The 22,894-nt window shown below is 45.4% G+C and overlaps 1 protein-coding gene across 2 annotated transcripts in view; it reads left to right on the top strand.

Annotated features, from left to right (window-relative positions):
- The window catches only part of LOC143706826 (poly(rC)-binding protein 3), a 55,100-nt gene extending 44,179 nt beyond the window's left edge, over positions 1–10,921 (top strand). For both annotated transcript variants that reach the window (XM_077199166.1, XM_077199167.1), the window contains exons 11-13: positions 678–730; positions 850–1,019; positions 10,303–10,921. In XM_077199166.1, coding sequence (XP_077055281.1) covers positions 678–730; positions 850–1,019; positions 10,303–10,357 — 278 coding nt within the window. In that variant the 3' untranslated portion in view covers positions 10,358–10,921. The remainder of the gene's footprint in view (positions 1–677; positions 731–849; positions 1,020–10,302) is intronic.
- Positions 10,922–22,894: the final 11,973 nt, after the last annotated feature.

Here is a 22,894-nt window from a genome sequence, read left to right on the forward strand (position 1 = left end):
AACATAACTAGCTCCTGTAGGATGCTATTTCATGGGGAATGATGCTTGCAGCCTCTCTTCTCCGACTCTCTGTGAGTCTATGGTGATTATGCACTATATGAGCCCCGGGCTACTGCCCTTGGGACTTTGGTGTGGGATCACAGTACGCACGGCGTTTTGCATTGTGTTCCCCATAGCGTAAGATATTACGCAGTACGAGAGATACTCTCGTAAGAGAACGTACTCTCTAGAGAGGGAACGAGTATTGCGTATCTTGCCGTGCATACACAGCTCTGGTTCGCTTCGGCGATGAAAACCAGTTGTACCAGCCTAATCGAGCTATGTTTATAGGGCGAGACCACGCCCTTTCTGGCGGGACGTGACGAAATGGGCGCGAAATGCCCCCATTGGATATGTGTCACGCAGAGCCTCTCTCGATAGGCTGCTGCTGTTGCCGCAGGGCAGCCAAACGGCACGCAAGCCGTCTTGCCTATGTCTGCATGCTGCTGTACAGCGTTTTACATTAATTCAAAATTAAGGATAATTTTTGGCTTCAATATCTCGTGGAAAAGTGGTTTTCCCCATAACGTAACATATTACGCAGTACTCGTTCCCTCTCTAGAGAGAACCGAGGTTACGTTAGTAACCGAGTACGTTCTCTGTGTTTCTCAGTTCTTCCACTCTCTTTCTGTTTCTAGGTGTGGATGCCAGTTCACAGGCCAGTACTCATGAACTCACCATTCCAAATGATGTGAGCATAATTATTTGTCTTCAGGAATCTTCTCATTGGACAACTGTATCAAAGAAGAAAGTAAGGAAGAGTCCTTGACTAGCCAAACTGATTTTAATCTGTATGCTTTATGTTTGCAGCTAATAGGCTGCATAATCGGACGTCAGGGCACCAAAATTAATGAAATTCGTCAGATGTCTGGAGCTCAGATCAAAATTGCTAATGCCATGGAGGGGTCATCAGACCGTCAGATCACCATTACGGGAACACCTGCCAACATCAGCCTGGCACAGTACCTCATAAATGCCAGGTGAGTTTCAAAGCCAGCAATAACATGTAACTAGTAAAAAGAGATGAACACGTTTTTAATTTCTTAATTAGAAAAGAAAAAATAGACAAGAAAAAATATTGTCTGCACATTGAAGTTACAGCTCCATACAATATATATACTGATGAAGACCTGATCGGTTGAAACATTGAGCTGTACAGCTCAATGTTTCAACCGATCAGGTCTTCATCAGGCACATCATTTCTTAATTAAAATTCATTTAAATACGTTTAAGAAAAAAAACATTAATATGCAGACCCTCATGACTGTATATCAAGGTCAAAATTATCAACAAATGTAACTATTCTATGACAAGGCAAGGTTAATTCAACATTTATGTTTCTTTAAGTCACCAAGGTTTAGTTTAGTTGATCAAAACAGGAATATAATAAATATTATTACAATTTAAAATAACTGTTTTATATTTTCATTTTACAATTTTTTTTTAACCATTTTAAACCATTACTTCAGCCTTCAGTATTATATGATCCGTAAGAAATTATTCTAATATGCTGATTTGACCATTCTTATTATTAGAATATGAAAATGCTTGTGGTGCTTAATGAACTGTGGAAGTGTGAATAGGTTTTTTTAAATATAGAAATATTTTGTTGTTTTTAATGTTATTTTTTTATTTAATGCATCCTTGCAGAAAAAAAGTATACATTTCTTTCAAAAAAAAATTCGCTGACTCCAAACTTTTTAATGGTAGTATTAAATTATTACCTTTTGCGGTTACACCACATGTTCTAAAAAACAAAAACAATTAAAACCAACATGAAAACAAAGATTTAATTTCTAGATCTTTAAAAATATTTTTTGTCTTCTTTATCGTGAACACTCTTATTTATCATTGATTCTTATGCTGTACATGCACTCTTCTATAGAAATGGTTCTATAGAACATTAAAGGGTTTGTCTTGGGTTACTTGACTATAACCCTGTTCCCTGAAAAAGCAGGAAACGCTATGCGAAAACATCTTTGTTTGACCGGTTGTGAACGTGTGGCAAACACGCCAAGAATTTGGCTTAAAGGATTAGTTAACCTCAAAATGAAAATTTCCTACTAATTTACTCACCCCAATACGTCATCACGTTTAAAGGTCACAGTCGAAAAAATAAACGTTTAGGTTTTAAAAGATTTAAAGACCCAGGATACGCACACGCAAGGACCATTTTAAACAATAATATGACACAAATACATAAATATGTCATTCAACATACAATACAATTTGAACTATCCTCCTTCGCACGGTGACCTTTCAACGTGATGACGTAGTTCCCGGCGCGTTGCAGATCAGCTCAATCAGAATTGTAGTTTAAAAGTATATATATATATATATATATATTTTTTTTTTTTTTTTTTTGAAAATGACCAATCGTTTCGCTAGATAAGGCCCTCTTCCTCAGCTGCGATTGTGCACAGCCTTTTCAAGCACTTCAAAGACCTTTGAAACTGCATTGATTTGGACTTCAAAACGCTGGTTGCCATTGAAGTCCATTATTCGAAGAAAAATCCAGAAATGTTTTCCTCAAAAAACTTATTTTCTCTTCCACTGAGGAAAGAAAGACATGGATATCTTGGATGGCATTGGAGTGAGTTAATTATTAGGAAATTTTCATTTTGAGATGAACTAATCCTTTAAGTACTCTGATGATGACGTCATCGGATAGTGCAAGTCAAAGACTATAAATAAACATTTGACAGGTGTGCTCAACAGGTCACTTTGTCTGAAAAACGTCCTGGAAACACTACCAACACAGCAATGAAGCGCATGCATCTCATTTTTCAGGGAACAGGGTTAGTCAAGTAACCAGAGACATTCCCTTTCAAAAAATACTCTCAATGCAGCGCTTGATTAAATTGCTATGGGAACGAGAATACCAATGCCGCCGCACTGGAAGTGTCTGGACCCCTCAAGGTTGTGTATAGTGTGTGCGCACAAACACGAGAAGGGCCTTATACATTGTCGACTAAAGGACATGTGAGCCCGGAGTAACATGAACATCGAAACTATAAAATCTAATGAATGTGTGCAGAGAGGACCAGCCTGCCGCATCACATACTTGCTGCAAGTGGCGCCTCTTGCTAAAGCCCTGGAGGATGCAACCCCCCTAGTAGAATTAACCCAAACAACTAGAGGTGAAGCTTTACCGCGTACCTCATTGGCTAGAGCACTTGCATCCCTTACCCAATGCAACAGTCTACTTTGTGGCGGCCGCCCCCCGGTTTCGGCCCATATAACAAATGAACAGCTGCTCTGACTTAGTGTGATGGACGTAAATCTGAAGAGTACGTCCTGGGCACAGTGAGTGGAGTCTCTCCTGCTCCGGCGAAGTGAACGGCGGAGGACCAAAGGCTTCAAGGTTGACCGGATGTATGATCGAAAATTGAACTTTTGGAAGATAGTTGGGGTGAGGGTGCAAAATAGCCTTGACTAGTCCAGGGGCAAAGTCTAAGCAGGCTGGCGAAACCAACAGATCCTACAAATAGTGTTGGGTCCGAGTCCACCTTTGTGAGTCCGAGTCGAGTCCAAGTACTTAACAATCGTGTCCAAGTCCGAATCCGAGTCGAGTCCGGCCGAGACCACAAAGATTTAAATGAATTGAAATTGACCTTTCACAAAGACCCGCCCCTCTTAGTTACTGTTGCTACGTCCAACCAGCCATTCCGCTCTCACTCCACATGTTCTCACACAGTGAAAATATTGTGGAGCAAAGAGGACACTGACAATGTGCCAACATACAAGACAGAGCAGCCTACTTTTGGTATGAAATAAAGTCTCATCTTTCAAATTTGTATAATTATTATGAAATTCAAACAATAAATACTGTTTAGTGGTGCTTTAATGTGTAGGCCTCAGTTAAAGCAGCACATGAACTGATAATCTCTTCTAGTTATAGCACAAATTAAACATGAATGAAAATCAGAACTGCAAAAAGAAATCAATACACACCATTTTTCGAGTTCAAGTCCACTGACTTTAATCTACTGACTGGTTTGGTTTGTTTGTCGGACAAAATGGTGGGTATCTGCATTATGATTGGTCAGATCGCCTGTCAATGAAATTCCGGCGAAAAGTCTCAACACTGGGCTCTTAAATTAATATTTTAAACCTTACAAAATTATTGCACTGTATAGTCAAAGTCATACATTTACCTATTGTACATCTTTCAGAATCTGCAAGGTAATGCTCAAGAATGCAACACGATGCATTAAGAGCCAGGGGTAAACTTTGCAAATGGTGATGTTTAAATTTTTCTTATTTTGTTTTACATTCTAATTTCTTTTTTAGCCTCTGAAGGGCAGGACTAAATTAATATAATTTTTCAACAAAATAAGAACAATTTACATCCAGTTTCATCCTTAAAGTCCCTGTAAAGGCAATTCTGAAAAAAAATTCTAAACACATTATAAATGATAGAAATGTATTGCTAAAACATATGACAAAGACTGTGAACTGTGAAGTACTGAATTGTGGAGTTAGACCGTTTAACAGTTTTTCATCATTGCTGTGTTCCGGATTTTTTGGGAGGGGCTAAAACGGGGTCTTGATGACACACTGGAGCCCCTGATCTCCTGGACACGCCCCTACTTGACGCACTGGAGCCACTGAGGCTGGCCCCTCCCCTAACAATATAAATGGAGCACATTCACAACAGTTTGCCACTCAATCGCGAGTTACTGTCAGTATTATTAGTTACTAAAGCCTACAGTTTGCTAGCTAGCTATGCGTTCGTCACGGAAATGCGTATTACCTGGATTCAATCACGTACAAAACAGATCGGTGTCCTTATTTACATTTCTGAAAACGATCACATCAAGAAGAGGTGGATTAATTTTGTGAAGAGCCACCTTGATGGAGAGCTGAGGATCACCGCAAACACCCGCCTCTGTAGTGATAATTTCACACGGGATAGTTTTATAAACTTTCGTCGGAGACAAATGGGATTCACTGAAAATCCGCTGTTACTGGTGAATGGGGCCGAACCGACTATCTCCCGCCTCGGCCTTCATGCTCCCGTCGCGCCGACAACTGGTGAGTGTAATACTCCCGCGAGTGGGTGTGGTTTCAGTGCAGCCAGCGGACACGCCGCCAGCGTTTGAGAGCAGAGACTACTGCTCATTTTTTCCAGATTTTGATTGCTTATTTTATGTACTTGCCGGCTTTTTTATCATTCAAATTTGACTGGGTGGCTAATAACACATTTTTCTTTGGTGTGACAAACTCAGAACACATACTTAATTTTGATTTTACAGGGACTTTAATGGACTTCTTGAGCATCACTAAATGTTTGCAGGGTTTGTGATAGTTGTGTATGAGTCCCTCAGTTGTCACCAGTGCGAAATGATGGATCTCACAATCATAGTCACTGCTAGTAAGGAGTCAAATATGCAGAAGATGCTGGAAAAGCATAGATTGTACAGGAGCTGGAGGATTTTTCCTCATGAACAACCATTACAAAAAAAAAACACAAAAAAAACAATATTGACACCATATTACAATCAAGTAATTTGTCTTGTATTTTGTGTTTGTATTTTGTCTTGAGGACTAGTCTATTAAACATCATATTATTAAACAAATAATAATAAATAAAAATTACATTTTGGATATTCTGAAAGGTGTATGTAAACTTATGACTAAAGTGTAAATGTAAAAAAATCATAAAATTATAAGACGCCAAAATGTTGCTATGGTTATCACTTATGGTTGCTATGGTTACTATGTCAATCATCGCAATTACAAGACTCACAGGACTAAAATTTAGCGGATTCACTCCCACATTTAAATGCATTTATCACTCTTTATAATTTACAGTGTGAACCGAACCACTGGTCCTCTAGAAGCACGAAAAACAAAACTATTATTTAGATTGTCAATAGCGCTCCCTTTAAGCCATTACTTACCGCGTTCTGCACTCTCCCTAAAACTCTCGTCATAAACACTGAAGTTGTCCACACTGCACAGTGAATCTCTCATTTATATTACGTCAAGACTTTGTTTATGAGGGGATTTTCGAAAGGATAAAGCTTGTGCTGATTCTGAACATACATTTTAAGCGAATTCTCCGCATGTTGACTCTCAAATGCCTCTGATTTGCCACTGTGTTCATGCACTTAAAATACATGTCTGTGATTGGCTAATGCTCAACGCGGAAACAACACAAGTAGTTTCGTTTAGTTTTTGAATAAGTCCTCCAGTGCCTGGACTCGACTGGACTCGGACATTTTCCCGAGTCTAAAATGTCTGAGTCCGAGTCAAGTCCGAGTACAAATTCATCCGAGTGCGTGACAAGTCCGAGTTCATTCAAAATTGGACTCGAGTCCGAGTTCGAGTACCCCAACTCTACCTACAAATCCCCAATCCTCTTTAGTGACAAGATAGCATAAGGTAATCCATCTTTAGACTCAGAAGTCTGACCGGCACTGACTTTAGTGGTTCAAAGGGGTTGTTGACTAGCCGCTCAAGGACCACAGCTAAATCCTATAGATAATCCCACAGCTAAAACTTTTACTCTGACTGGTGGTCTCAGTTGCCTAGCTCCACGAATGAAGCGTGTGATCAGAGTGTTTCCCCACTGAAAAATCAGAATCAGCAACTGAATCAGAGCATGGCAAGACGAAACGGTGGCCAAAAATACTCTGAAAGTAGCAGGACGTCTGCCTGCTGACAGATTTTCCTGCAGAAACTCCAGCACTGAAACAATCTGGCAGTGGACTGGGTCTGCATGATGTATAGTACACCAGCTTTCAAAGACGCAGAACTTAAGGGCTTACATTCTTCTAGTTGAGGAAGTCCTAGCACTGGGCCATGGCGTACAGACCCAGGGGGGCTGGAGGAGTCAGTGAGAAGTAAAGGGGACATTGCGCTGTTTCTTGTGAAGCGAAGAGGTCCACCTCTGCTTCATAAAATGTTTCCCAGATCTGACTGACCACATCTGGATGGAACTTCCAATTCCTGTGTGTGACCTCCTGTCTGGACACAAATCTGCTCCGACATTCAGGCTTCTGTGAATGTGAATCCGCCTCAGGGACAGGAACTTGTCCTATACCCAAAGCAGAAACCTACTGCGCAAGTTTGTTCAAATGGTGTGAACGCAGTCCACCCTGGCGATTTATATAAGTGACTACCGCTGTGTTGTCCACCCGCTCCAGGACATGGTAGCCCCTTAACTGCTGGAGGAAATATTTCAGGGCCAGAAATGCAGCCAATCGAGATGATGGCCTCTCATGACCCCTTGGGCTGGATAGCCATCTAAGATCGCACCCCAGCCCGTCAGGGAAGCGTCTGTCGTTAACATCCTACAACGACAACACGCACCTAGAATGCTATTTCTCCATTCTGTCACCTGATGGAGTTTTGGTTCCTTGCCACTGTTGCCTTTTGAAGTGGTTTCAATTGTTCTGAAAAATAACTTCGCAGAGATCTTTGATGCCAGAAATAATTAGACTTTATTTTCGAACGCCATTCCGTTCCATAGAACGACGCTCTAACGCTCTGGCCCTCCGGCCCACTGGCCCTCTGGCCTTCCAGCGCGCTCCTGAGTATTTTTGGGTTCAGACTTTATACATACATCTTCTCCCATAGAAGGTAACACACCCTATAGATAGTTTTGGGTAATTATCTCATACCATGTGACTTCTCAGAATATAATTGACATTCAGGGTCTTTTTACAGAAGGTCTTGTAGCTTTCAAAGTCACCTAGACAGAGTCCTATTAGAGGAAACTCATACAAGAAATAATTGTGTCCAAATATATAGCTAAATTACTTAGTTTCTAAATAATAAAATCTTCAGCACTTTTCGCCTTTCTTCGCCTTTGTCGCCATTGGCTTTCGGCTTGCTTAGTTGGGGACACTTCATTTTGTATTTAACAATACTATTACCACATTATTTTCCTGTTATCTCTGCAAAGCTGCTTTGAAACAATCTCTATTGTATAAAGCGCTATATAAATAAAGGTGACTTGACTTGACTAGAGTGAGACCCCAAATGAGGAACGGGTCTGAGCCACATAGAAAGGGTACGAAGCCTGCTGCGCATAACCCTTACCATTCGGTAAGCTTCGCCCCCAAAAGCAAACATCAGGAACTTCCTGTGTTGTGGAAGAATTTCTATATGAAAATATGTGTCCTTGAGGTCAATTGTGACAAATCAATTTGTGTTGAATTTGAGACAATAATTTTACTGTCAACATTTTGAACATGAAAGTTCTGAGAGAACGGTTTAGACCACGAAAGTCTAGAATTGGACACAACCAGCCATCTTTTTTGGGGAACCAGAAAATAGCGGCATCATCGTATCACCGCCTGCTCTTGCACCCACGATAGTCAAATACATCGACGTCGAGGGCACAAAGACACATGAAGAATAAGGTTTCCCCCATGAGTGAGTTAAGTTAACAAGAAGGTCCTTGAAGAAGGGGAGAGACTGTCGCTGATGCCCATCACCCTGGAATTCTGCTCTATCTTCGAGCGCTTGCTCTTTCTCCTGTGGCCAGTCTAGTTGTAATCTGGCCACTGCATGAGTGACTACCTCGAGTAACTCCTCATGTGCTTCATCATCGCGAATGGAGCGCTTGGAGGTGGCGTTCTCAAAGTCCATCTCCAGATGGCTTTCTCGCCATTTAATTCCTCAGAATTAAATTTAGCAAAATAACAGTCAGACAAGATATTAATACAAGCATGTAACTTTTTAAATCAGATGAGTATTAAATCAATTTTCAGAATTAAATGCAGCTAAAAAAGCAGACAAGTAAAAACGGTCTGGATGAAAGGCTGAATATAGTATTGTCATATAAGAGCAGTTTCAACAAAGAATCATGAAATCATTGCTTGCAAACACACACAATTATTTGCACGCGATCATAGGAACAAGAAACGGAATCTCTTGTCTACTCAGTTCCCTCGCTTTATATACATATATGGCAGACCCGTAATCTGCGCGTTGCCTCTGCAGACGCGAGATCCAAGCCACTAGATTCTTTATTGAGAAGAGAACCCACATTCTCTACCCGCTTTAAAGAAGCGCTCTCTTCAGCAGCAGACAAGAGCATGTCGCGATCCAGAGAGAGAAAGGAAAGGACCCGTCTCCCGCTCCTCAGCCAGATCAACACACGAGCCCCGTGATTTTATCATCGAGGATGTGCAGGCTCGCTCTTCCGGCGAGTCTGGAGCAGAGCACTTTGATAAGGAATGACTCGCAGTGTTCTCATTCTGCATTCTCAAGTGCTGCTACAGCGAGCTTTTCCCAAACAAAATGCATGTGGATCATCATCCGAAATGGGCCATGAGCAGAGCGACACGCATCTATTTGATGATTGTCTCGACATGATTCTCTTTTCTTTTTAACTATTTTCTTTTCATTTTCAGAGAGAGGAGGAGAGTGAGAAAAGGCTTTTTCCTGCTTGACAGAACTAACTCCTATAGCAAAAGGGATAGTTTGAGAAGAGGTTTGAAGAACACACGGCACACAATGCGGTTCTGAAGACAAAGGAACCTGATGAGAGCACCTGTCACACGTCTATTTATAGCCTCTTACATGCGCATTCTGATGACGTCATCATCAGAGGTTATTTAAGCCAAATTCTTGGCGTGTTTTCCACATGTGTTCACAACCGGTCAAACAAACATGTTTTCCCACAGCGCTTAAATCAACTGCAGCATTGAGAGTAGCTTTTGAAAGGGAACTATAAGGTGCTTTATGGATTTAGTTTTAATGAATTATCTTTTAATTAATTTTAACATACTTTATCACTAGAAAGTATGAAAGTATGCAATCATTTAAGAAATTTCTCCCAATAGATTCTTTTTTGGCATAAAGGGTTCTTTAAAATTGAGTCAAGAACCGTATAGATGTCACAGACTGCGGCTGTAGTAAGTGCATGATAAATGAGAATTAAACACAAACTTTTATATTAACAATTATACTAAAAACACACAGGAAATCATAGGAGTAATAAACGTAGATACACAACCACATAAACATCAATGACACTGAACCATTAACAGAAAGAACTGAAGGCTTGAATAGTAAGCACTAGATAGTTAGAGCTAGCCTATATAATTAACAGAACCATAAACAAGTGTGTAACTTAATCAGAAACCATGGAAACAAAATAGTAACAAGATCTTAGGAAAACAGTGACAGGGAACAATGAAAACGAAACAAAAACAGAACATGACCGTGAAATTAGAACCCCGTTGAACCTTTTTTTTTTTCTTCTAAAAGTGTGATTACATATTGTTGTTATACTCTCTGCAGGTTCAGAGATGTGGCAGCCATGTGGACTGACCCTTCAACCATGACAACCTCCTGAAGTCACATTATGCTCTGTTTAGACGTTCTGGTCTTGAACTGTTTTGGGGCCTCATCAGTTTTCTTAAAACCTGGGAATTATATAGTTTGTTCTTCAGGATTTTTGAATTGCATTTAGTGTAATTCAGTCAATTCAATCATTCCAGAAAAAAGAAAAAAAAATTCACCCGAAAGGAGCCTGTTTTTATTGTCTACACTGAAAGTTCTCTTCAGGCTAAAATATTCTAATAAGCAACATGTATTTAGGTCATTTTGGAACTGTGTTTGTGTACAATAATATGATGCATTTTCTTATTAATTAGACATAGTTTAGAGTTTTAGCACTGAAACTTAGCATGCTGAATGTCTAGCACTTGTTATTGCTCTTATTTATTTAAATGAACTGCTTTCTCAATATTTTACGGTATATTAAAAATGTATTTAAGTTAACATACATGTAATGTGAGCAATAAATTGTATTAAACTGGGCTTTATTTAACTTCCATAAGTGGCAAAACAGGCTGTCATAAATGTTGTGATTTTAGAAAAAGAGAAAACTGATTTCCAATTCATTTTATTTATGAAACAAAACGACTCGGTTACTAACGTAACCTCGGTTCCCTGAGAGGAGGGAACGAGTATTGCGTAAGTAGCTTACGCTATGGGAAAACTCCTTTTTTCGAGAATATTGAAGTCTTTATGTAAAACGCATTGCAGCTGCACAGCAGACAGCAATGAGCGAAGGAGCTCGGTCATTGGCTGTGCTGCGGCAACTTGCACGAACCAATGACGGGGCGACTCTGAATGCGTGACCAATGAGCGCGCCTCGCGCCCGCGCGTGTCAGAGCCCGCCAAGATGGGCGTGGCCAAGAGCTATATATTGGGCGCCCCGTCATGAGAGTTCTTCAGGTTAAAATGACTGAAGCGAACTAGCCAAGCACAAGCACGGCAGCTTACGCAATACTCGTTCCCTCCTCTCAGGGAACCGAGGTTACGTTAGTAACCGAGTCGTTCCCTTTCGAGAGGTCTCTCCTATTGCGTAAGTAGCTTACGCTATGGGAACACCATGCAAAACGCCGTGCGTGCTGAACTTTGCCTTATGATAGCCAGAGGCAGGTGCCTGAGCTGAAAAGCAAAGTTATCATCCAACTAGCCGGCAGAGGCGAGCTTTATATGTGGGAAAAAGTACAGAGCAGCTAGAAGGCGCTCAGTGTGACACAAGGACATACATAATCTAGATACGAACTCATAGTTCTACTAGCATCATGCTGATAGTACATTGGAATGCAATGTCGGGACCTGTAGGTTGTAAAACCTGATAAATGTGGACGGTGAGGCCCAGCCTGCCGCCGCACAAATATCCTCGATCAGTATCCCGCTCGACCATGCCCAGGAAGAAGCCACACTCCTGGTGGAGTGTGCTTTGACTCCCCAGGGGCATTGAAGTCCCTTGGCTTCATAAGCCAGCGCTATAGCCTCAACTATCCAGTGAGAGATTCTCTGCTTTGAAACGGCGGAACCTTTCGTACGGCCGCCAAAGCATACAAACAGTTGTTCTGTCTGTCTGAATAGGGCAGAACGCTCCAAATACACTCTGAGAGCCCTAACGGGGCAGAGTAGATTAGCGTCGTGTTCGTCTGCTGGAGACGATAGCGCAGTTAGGGAGATAACCTGTGCTCTGAAGGGAGTGGTGAGCACTTTAGGAATATACCCATGTTTTGGCCTAAGGACGACCCTGCAGTCGTTAGGTCCGAATTCTAGGCAGGCAGCGCTTGCCGAAAGCACGTGCAGGTCGCCCACTCTCTTGGCCGAGGCGAGTGCCAGCAAGAGCGCAGTTTTGAGCGAGAGCTGCTTAAGGTGCACTGTTCGGAGTGGTTCGAACGGGGGCTCTTTAAGAGCGTCTAGGACAGTAGCTAGGTTCCAGATCGGCACTGAGGGGGGGCGTGAAGGGTTCATCCTCCTAGTGCCCCTTAGGAAACGAATAATTAGGTCATTTCTTCCCAATGGACGTTCCATCACAGGGTCGTGTGACGCTGTGATGGCCGCCACATATGCTTTGAGCGTAGAGGGGCTACGGCCCGCCTCCAGAAGCCCTTGTAGAAAAGCGAGTACGTTCGTAATCTCTCATGTTTCAGGGTTCAGGCCCTCGGCGTTACACCAGTCACTGAACACTTTCCATTTCTGGGCATATAAGCGTCTCGTGGAGGGCGTCCGCGCCTCAGCGATGGTTTTTAGCGCTCCACTCGTGAGGTTCCTGGGAACCCGTTGAGGGGCCATGCATGAAGGGTCCACAGATCGGGGCGGGGATGAAATATCATTCCGCTGGCCTGACTGAGGAGGTCTGGACTCAGTGCAATCGGCCGTGGTGCAGATTGCATTTGCATCAATTCTGGAAACCATGTTTGGTTCTTCCAGAGTGGGGCTATCAGGAGCACTGCGTTTTTCTCCTCTCTGACCCGACTGATGACCTGTGGCAGCATCGCGATCGGGGGAAAAACATATAAGGGGCCAACTCTGGGCGAGCGCGTCCGTGTTTTTCGTGAAGAAAAGAGAGCAGTGCGCATTCTCCTTGGAGGCGAAGAGGTCGACCTCCGCCTCGCCAAAGATTTTCCATAACCACTGAATCGTCAGCGGGTTGAGAGCCCATTCTCCTGGGAGAATTTTGTCTCTGGATAGCATGTCTGCCCCTTGGTTCAGCGCGCCTGGCACATGCGCTGCTCTCAGCGAGCGCAAGTTGTGCTGGGACCATGAGATGAGTCTCCTGGCCATTGAATGCATGGAGCTCGACCTGAGTCCACCCTGGCAATTTATGTACGACACTACATTCATGTTGTCCGTTCGGACCAGGACGTGTTCGTTTTTTAGATGTGGAAGCAGGGCTCTGAGAGCCAAAGCGAGCGCTTTCTTCTCCAGACAGTTTATGTGTAGGCGCTTCTCCGGGTTTGACCAAAAGCCGGAGACAGGCCTGCCCTCGTAAAGGGCCCCCCAACCTATTTTGGAGGCATCTGTTGTGATCATCTTTCTCCTTGTGTTCACACCCAGACTCACGCCTGACTGGTACCAGTCGGCGGCTTTCCAGTGCGTCAGGGCTTTTATACAGCCGTGGTTCGCTCTGATTAAAAGGTGGCCCGAACGCCACGCGTGAGCAGGGACGCGGCTCTTGAGCCAGCGTTGGAGAGGACGCATATGCAACAATCCTAGCTGGAGTACAGCCGATGCTGAGGCCATGAGACCTAGCATCCTCTGAAACCGCTTGACGGGGGCGCGCGCGCCCGCCCTGAATGATGTTGCAAGGCGCCGGATGGTGAGCGCGCGCTCTGATGAGAGACGAGCTGTCATTTGCATCGAGTCTAGAACTATTCCCAGGAAAGAAATCTTCTGGCTGGGAGATAGTATACTTTTTGCAAAATTGATTCTTAGACCCAGGCATTCTAGATGGCTGATAATCCAAGATCTGTGTGTTATTAACTGACTCTCTGATTGTGCTAGGACCAGCCAATCGTCGAGATAATTCAGTATTCGCACTCCCCTTCGCCTCAAGGGGGAAAGTGCTGCATCCATACATTTCGTGAATGTACGGGGAGCCAGGGAAAGGCCGAACGGAAGTACTTTGTACTGGTAAGACTGTCCCTCGAATGCGAATCTCAGAAAAGGCCTGTGATGAGGCGCTATGGGAATGTGAAAGTAAGCATCTTTCAGATCCACTGAGAGAAACCAATCTCCTGGGCGTACTTGCGCGAGGATATGTTTGGTTGTTAACATTCTGAACGAGCGAATCATTAGTGCTTTGTTCAGGTGTCTGAGATCTAGGATGGGGCGGAGACCGCCATCCTTTTTCGGGACGAGAAAATAGCGGCTGTAAAAACCTGCCCCGCTCATAGAGGGGGGAACAGTTTCCACAGCGCCCTTTTCTATTAATTTGCGCACCTCGGTGCGTAGAACATGCGAACACTCCTTTCTCACTTTCGTCTCGACCACAGTCGTAAAACATTGTGGTCTGCGAGCGAACTGGAGCGAGTATCCGTGCTTTATTATATTCAACACCCATTTTGGCATATCTGGAATGTTTTCCCATGCCGCTGCGTGTACAGATATGGGCTGAATACAGGCTAGGGGCGGGCCGCTGTGACGTAGGGACCCGGCCAGCGAATCGTCTGAGCTCGTAGCTCTCAGAGGCGCGGGCGCGTGCTGAGCAGCTGAGTGAATGGGCACGTGTGTGATTACAACAGCACGCGCTATGTCTGTAAAACTCGCAGCCTGAGCTGGGGTTGTGTTTGACACTGTAGGGACAGTGTTTATAAGTGGGGGTGCATAGACAGTGGTAGGCAGACGCGTCACTTTTATAATGTTTCCCGCTTTTACTGGGGATGAATTCATAACTGTGTGAACAGTGCTTGTGTGTAGTGGTGCGTACATGACCGTAGGCACGTGATCTACATTCATGGGGCGTGCAGCCTGAGCTGGGAAAGAATTTGGCACTGTTTTGACAGTATCTGGGAATGCACACTTTGTGGACATGTGAACCCTTAGTGACACAAGCAGAAAAAGACTTTTTTTGTGTTTTCTGTGTGTCGCCGTAAAAACGGCGTTTGTTTGCAGGTGAGCGAGCTCTGTGACTGGCCTATTGACTGCTGTATGGACATTTCCAGCCGCCTGTAAGGGGACTGGGTAATGTTCGAGATTTTGCAGAGAGAGTGGTCCGGCTTTTGTGAGACACACACTCTCTCTTCTCATTCCTGTGGCTAGGAAAGCTTTCGAGGCTCAGGGCCAGCACAATCCTGGGCCGAGGACCCCGTCGCTCAGGAGGCGGCTTGCCGTTGTGGGAGCGCGAGCGGCGTCGAGCGTCAGTCTGAGGCGCGGGCTGAGAGGCGGTGGGGGCTGCTCTAGCCCGCTGCGGCTGTGGCGGCCTCTGTCTGCTCTGCGATGAGCTGGAGCGTTTAGGCAGGAAATGGCGCATAGCTTGTGAAGCGTTCTGGGCCTCAGTGAAGCGTTCGGCGAAACCTTTAACCGCCAGTCCAAACAGCCCGCTGGTGGAGATAGGCGCGTCAAGAAACAGGGCCTTATCCGCGTCCTTCATCTCAGTCAGAGTCAGCCATAAATGGCGCTCGAGAACAGTCAAATTAGCCATGGCGCGGCCAATAGACTGGGCGGTGGCCTTCGTGGCTCGCAGGGCTATGTCAGTCGCGCTGCGTAGGTCCTTGAAGGCTTCGGGTTCGGGGCCAGACTCGTCCAGGGAGCGGAGAAGCTTGGCTTGGAACACTTGAAGTACCGCCATTGAGTGAAGCGCTGACGCAGCTTGGCCGGCGGCGGCGTAGGCGCGACCAGCGAGAGCCGAAGTAGTGCGGCAGGGCTTCGAGGGGTGGGAAGCCTTGGCTTTCCATCCGGTGGTGGAGGGCAGGCAGAGATGATTGGCCACGGCCTCCTCGAGGGGCGGCGTTCCCTCGTAGCCTCTTTCCTTCGCGCCGTCCACAGAGGAGAGCGACGAAGAAAAAGAAGGCTTCAGACGCGCAGAGTGGGGGGCTTTCCATGACTTGGTGAGTTTGTCATGAACTTCCGAGAAGAATGGAGAAGGCCTTTGCCGAGGGGCCTGCTGGCGCCCCTGCAGAAACCACTCGTCCAGTCGGCTTCGGGTTGGTTCTTCCGGAGAAGACCAATCGAGCCCGAGGTCCTCCACGACTTTCAAGAGGATGCGGACAATCTCTGTATCCATAGTGGAGCCCCCACTCGTGTTAGCTAGCGTCGACGGGGCGGGGTCGAAAGTAGAGCCCGGCCAGACGTCAGATGCAGCGTGGATGGACAAGGTGTCATCTACTCCCCCGTCGTCCTCGGACGCGCCGAAAGTCACAAGGCCCAGCGCTCTGCTAGAGGGGTGTGGGTCCGGCTGAGTGAACTGAACCGGCGGTGGGGAAGACAAGAGCGGCGGTGAAGCACGCGGAGACTGGCTCGGCGTGACTTCACTGAGCTCAGGTTCAGGAAGCCTCTGTGAGCGGCGCTTTTTCTTAACGCGCGGCTCAAACAGAGGGGTGGCGGCGATGGGCTCGCTTGCGGCGAAAGCGGCGAAGCGAGCCCGCAGTGCGGAGAGACCCAGGTCATCACATTTCGGGCATCCGCCCTTGGTCAAAGCAGATCTGCGTGGTCCCGGCCCAGGCAGCGAGCGCAGATGATGTGACGTTCCCCGTCTGGAAGATGGTCTCTGCACGACGCGCAGGAAGGCATTTGAAACAACGCCTCAGAAAATTGCTCTTTTACAAATGTCGCGGGGCGAACAGATGTAAAATACTTGCGTGTAGCGCGCCAGATGGCTCAGTAGGATGACGTTCGAAGGCGGCTGAAGATGCCGACGTCCACGTAGCAATCCTGCTGGTATGCTTTTCCACGTCGGCGAAGGCTTTCAATAATCCGGAGGATCCAGCGAAGAAGGTGTTCGCTGAAGGAGATTAAATCTAAAGAACTCTCATGACGGGACGCCCAATATATAGCTCTTGGCCACGGCCATCTTGGCAGGCTCTGACGCGCGCGGGCGCAAGGCGCGCTCATTGGTCGCGCATTCAGAGTCGCCCACGTCATTGGTTCGAGCAGGTTGCCGCAGAACAGCCAATGACCGAGGTCCTTCGCTCATTGCTGTCTGCTGTGCAGCTGCAATGCGTTTTACATAAAGACTTCAATATTCTCGAGAAAAGGAGTTTTCCCATAGCGTAAGCTACTTACGCAATAGGAGAGACCTCTCGAAAGGGAACTGTTTTACAGTGAGGATGACTCCAGAGTAAATTCATTGTCAGTTTATAATTTATAACACACAATATATTTCATTCACTGTGTGATGTCCAATGATTTGTTAACTAACAATGAACAATACCACAGCCTTTATTAATCTTATTTAATGTTAACCTCCGCATTTACTAATACATTCAAGATAAAAAGTTGTATCTGTCAAAGGGTTAGTTTTTAAGTTCACAAATTAAGATATTTTAGAGAGCTTGATCAGTCTTTCATAGGCTTCCAGGCAATTTCATTCTGCCCGTCCAGATAAGTTTGTAAAGACATAGTTAAAATAGTCCAAGTGACTACAGTGGCTCAATCTGAAGTTTATCAAGCTATGAGAATACTTTTTGTGCGCAAACCCCCCGTGCAAAAAGGACTTTATTCAACTATTCATTTTCTTATCTTGTATTTTCAATCAGAAAATACTGATTGTTAAACTTTTGACATTTTACTTAGCTAAACGTTGTTGATATTGACTGTGCTTCAAGTAATGTCAATAGTTTATGAAGCAATGTACTGTTTACATCTTTAATTAATGATGTGTTGTGCGCTGCAATAATGTGAATAATTGACAGTGTGACAGTGTCACATTAGTCCAGACAAGACCTAGTTAATAAAGTTTAACTAAATCATCAGTGTACCACATCTTCAAGAATCAACACTTTTTGGCAATGCAATTGTGATTATACAGTAAGGGAGCAAGTAATAGAAGTTGATTTGAATGTAATGAAGTGTCTTTTTAACAGGTCATTTGCTGTTTAGCTTGTCAAATGCACACCCAGCTCCAGACAGATTTACTCAAGGTCTTTAGGTTTTCTTTTCAACCTTGTTTCAATAGATAGTGATTACATTGTGAGTTGGATTCATAAGTTGTATATCTACTTTATGCTCTATTTTAAAAGTTCTCTGTTCAGAATGTTTATTATTTATATAAAATAAATAGGCTTTGATGAGTTAAAATGTAATGTATAATTATTCCATGTATGCAGTTTGGTGTTGACTTGTATTTAAGACTTTATGTGATAATTATTATCTGACATAAAATCTAATTTTATTGCATTGCAAGAGTTCTTAATAGGAAGCCAGTTAGTTCATGTACTGAATATGTAACTGTTTCTGTCATTTCTAGTTGCTACATAGACCATTAATTGTGCCGCAGTGACACATTGACTTTTGTATATTCATTCCCATATGGTCTGGATTTACAATCATTGCTATTCTGAATGTCTTGACACTCTTGGCAGTCTTTCTATCCAGTATAACATCTGACATAACAGGTTATGACACTGGGCTTTTGTTGTTTTTATGTATTTATTCATTTTATTTTATTTTTTTATTTTTTTTATTTTACAAGGTTTTAAAACCAAGCAAAGTTTTCCATGCTGACTACAGTCTAATATGTCCAACAAAGAAACTTAGGTTTTTATGTTTGCTGCTGAATGACTAATGGTTTGACTTGCAGAATGCTTTCATTTGCATATTCTTTTTTTTTTTTTTTAATAAACTCTGTCACAATCACTAGGCGGAAGCAAAGATGGAAGTAACTCATTTATTATAGGGTCCAAAGACACAACAGTACAGGATCACGGGTGGGCTTGTGGCGCAGGGACCCGATGGTCAGCGTGCTGGTGCAGAGTGATGGTGGTGAATCCAGTGCAGGTGAACATCCAGACGAGACGACAACCACAAAGACACCGAACAGGAACTCGAACCAGGACAGGATTGCAGACAGGCACACGATGAACGAAAGACGGAGGACACCAAACCAACGATCTGACAAAGAGGGGAGAGTGTGATGAGTTGATATAGGTGAGTGAATTGGCAGCAGCTGGTGCAGGGAATGAGATCAGCTGGCATGCTGATCAGTGGAACGAGCAGTAACGCCCACTCACACACGCTCACACACACAGAACAACAAATACACGAGACACGAAGAAAACAGCGAATTCATGAATCGTGACAGTACCCCCCCTCCTAGGAACGTCTCCTGACGTCCCCAGACTCCCTTACCTGTCGATTGTAATCATCAATAAGGGAGTGATCCAGGATGTCTCTAGCAGGCACCCAACTTCTCTCCTCCGGACCGTAATCTTCCCAGTCCACCAAGTACTGGACTCCGCGTCCCCTCCGCCTTGAGTCCAGAATACGATTCACCGAATATGTGGGTTCCCCTTCTACGAGTCGTGGCGCTGGGGGAACCGGGGCTGGCGGATTAATGCGAGAATTAAATACGGGTTTGATTTTGGATACATGAAAAACGGGATGGATTCTCCTGTACAATGGAGGAAGGTTAAGGCGGACTGCCACAGGACTAATGATCTTGGTGACAGTGAACGGGCCAATGAATTTGGGAGCAAGCTTATTAGAAACGGAGCGGAGAGGAATGTTCTTGGTAGAAAGCCATACTTTGGAACCGACGACGTATACGGGAGGTCTAGACCGGTGGCGATCGGCCTTGGCCTTGATGCGCGCTCCCACTTGGAGTAGAGTCTCACGGGCTCTAGTCCAAGTGCGACGACCCCTCTGGACGAAAGTGTGGGCGGAGGAGACCAGACTAGGAAAAATTGGTGGCAGGTAACCTAGACTACACTTAAACGGAGATAGGTCCGTGGATGACACTGGTAACGAACTGTGGGCGTACTCCACCATTGACAGTTGTTGGCTCCATGAGGAAGGATTCTTGGAGACCATACATCGCAACGATCTCTCCAAATCCTGGTTGGCTCTCTCAGTTTGACCATTGCTCTGGGGATGAAACCCTGAGGACGGACTAACGGTCGCACCCAGTAATTTACAAAACTCTTGCCAAAATCTGCACACAAATTGGGGGCCTCTGTCGGAAACCACGTCCGTCGGGAGGCCATGTAACCGAAAGACGTGGTTAACGACTGTTAACGCTGTCTCCTTGGCTGAGGGTAATTTGGGCAAGGGAATGAAGTGGGCCGCCTTCGAGAACCGGTCCACCATGGTCAAAACTACCGTGTTACCCTGAGAGGGTGGGAGGGCGGTGACAAAATATAGTGCGATATGGGACCAGGGTCTCGAAGGAACCGGCAGCGGTTGAAGGCGCCCATCTGGGGGTCGATTGGAAGTCTTACCAGTGGCACAAACTGAGCAAGCCAAAACAAAACTGTGAACGTCGCGAGCCATGCGTGGCCACCAAAATCGTTGCTTGACTAAAGATGTAGTGCGACTAATTCCTGGATGACAAGCCACATTGGAACAATGCCCCCACTGAATGACGTCGGACCGTAATTTCTCTGGCACAAATAAACGGTTCGGTGGACAACCGACCGGAGGCGTTACCCCTTGTAAGACCGTCTTGACCTTCGATTCGACCTCCCATGTGAGTGTAGAGATAATTAAGGTCTCTGGAAAAATGCACTCGGGAGTAGACGGGTGATCGGAACGGTCAAAAATGCGCGATAAAGAATCAGGCTTGATGTTTTTAGAACCCGGGCGGTATGAGAGAGTAAAGTCAAAACGTCCGAAAAAAAGTGCCCACCGAGCCTGCCTAGAGTTCAATCTTTTAGCAGTTCTAATGTATTCAAGAGTCTTATGGTCGGTCCAGACGATAAAACGTACCCCCGACCCTTCTAACCAGTGGCACCATTCTTCCAACGCTAACTTGACTGCCAACAACTCTCTATTACCAATATCATAATTACGTTCGGCAGGGGACAAACGGTGAGACAAAAACGTGCATGGATGCATTCTGTCGTCTGTAGGAGAACGTTGGAATAACACTGCACCTACCCCCACCTCTGACGCATCGACCTCCACCACGAACTGACGTGATGGATCAAAGGGTAACCAGGATAGGGGCTGAAACAAAGCGGCCTTTCAGTTTGGCAAACGCAGCTTCAGCTGCGTCTGACCACCTGAACATAGTTCTGGGGGAGGTCAAGGCGGTCAGAGGCGAGGCTAGTTGGCTGAAATTGCGAATTAACCGCCGGTAAAAATTGGCGAACCCCAGAAACCTCTGTAGGGCCTTATGGGAATCTGGACTTGGCCAATCCACCACAGCCTTAACCTTCTCAGGATCCATAAGCATTCCCTCAGACGACACAATGTACCCTAAGAAAGGAACAAACTGTGCATGAAAAGCGCATTTCTCTGCCTTGACAAAAAGCCCATTCTCTAGCAACCTCTGAAGCACTCGTCGGACGTGCTGCACGTGTTCCTGGAGAGAAGAAGAAAAAATCAATATGTCATCCAGGTAGACATATATGAACTGGTCGACCATATCTCGCAGCACGTCATTGACGAGTGCCTGGAAGACTGCTGGGGAGTTGGACAACCCGAAGGGCATGACCAAGTATTCAAAGTGCCCCCTGGGGGTATTAAAAGCAGTCTTCCATTCATCCCCCTTCCTGATGCGGACCAAATGATATGCATTACGTAAATCCAACTTTGTGAAGATTGAGGCTCCCTGCAACCTCTCGAAGGCTGTCTTCAGCGTTCAGTTTACTGCTCCACTCTGATACTGATTTCTGCTGCCAGTCTATTTTGGGGTTATGTTCAATTAGCCAGGGGTGTCCTAAAACAATGGGTGCGAGGGGGGAGTCCAGAATATAGAAGGAAATGGTTTCAGTGTGGTTGCCAGATACGCTGAGTGTGATGGTTCCAGTGGTTTAATGAAATAGTGGGAAGTTCTTGGCCGTTGAGAGCGTGAACTGCGATGGTACGGTTGAGAGGCAGAAAGGGAACCTGAATATAGTGCAAATGTGTAGTCCATAAAATTACCTTCTGCCCCAGAGTCCAGTAGTGCCCGACAGTCGTGAATGTGGGCTGACCACCTGAGTCTTACCGGGAGGAGTGTAGATGTTGATGAGGTCTTCACAGCGGAGATCCCACCCGACAGTAGCCTCAGATTTACTGCCGGGCTTGCCCTTTTACCGGGCAGTTGAAAGCAAAGTGTCCCGCTGTGCCACAGTAAAGGCAAAGGCCCTGGGATCTCCGCCTCTCCTTCTCCTCCCGGGAAATCCGAGCTCGCCCGACCTGCATGGGCTAGATCGTAGATGGGGCCGTAGATGATCGTAGATGGGGCTGACCGCGGCCTCGCCGCTGGCTCGCAGAGTCTCCACCGCTCCAGGCACCCGAGCGGGTAATCTCCGACGTTCGACCTGGGAGAGTCGGGAATCCACGCGGAGCTCCAGTTCGATCAAACCGTTGAGAGTGGTTGGGAGATCCAGTGCATAAATCTCTCTCTGGATGCGGTCAGCCAGCCCATGCAGGAACATATCCCACTGCGCCTCCTCGTTCCACTGACACTCTGCCGCCAGAGTCCGAAACTCGATCGAGTAATCAGAATCAGATCTTTCGTCTTGCTTAAGGTCCGCGAGAATCCGTGCCGCTTCTCTTCCCGCGACCGAGCGGTTAAAAAATGAAATGCTGGATCTGATGAATTCCTCCAAAGAAGAAGAGGTTCCGCTTGCTGCTTCCATAGTTGGTCAGATCGTTCTGTCACAATCACTAGGTGGAAGCAAAGATGCAAGTAACTCGTTTATTATAGGGTCCAAATACACAACAATACAGGATCACGGGTGGGCTTGTGGCGCAGGGACTCGATGGTCAGCGTGCTGGTTCAGAGTGATGGTGGTGAATCCAGTGCAGGTGAACATTCAGACGAGACGACAACCACGAAGACACCGAACAGGAACTCGAACCAGTGCAGGACTGCAGACAGGCACACGATGAACAAAACACGGAGGACACCAAATCAACGATTTGACAAAGAGGGGAGAGTGTGATGATTTGATATAGGTGAGTGAATTGACAGCAGCTGGTGCAGGGA

The sequence above is a fragment of the Siphateles boraxobius genome, unplaced genomic scaffold (genome assembly GCF_051911475.1).
Source record: "Siphateles boraxobius isolate OS27281-9 unplaced genomic scaffold, OSU_SipBor_1 41, whole genome shotgun sequence".
Lineage (NCBI taxonomy): Eukaryota > Metazoa > Chordata > Actinopteri > Cypriniformes > Leuciscidae > Siphateles > Siphateles boraxobius.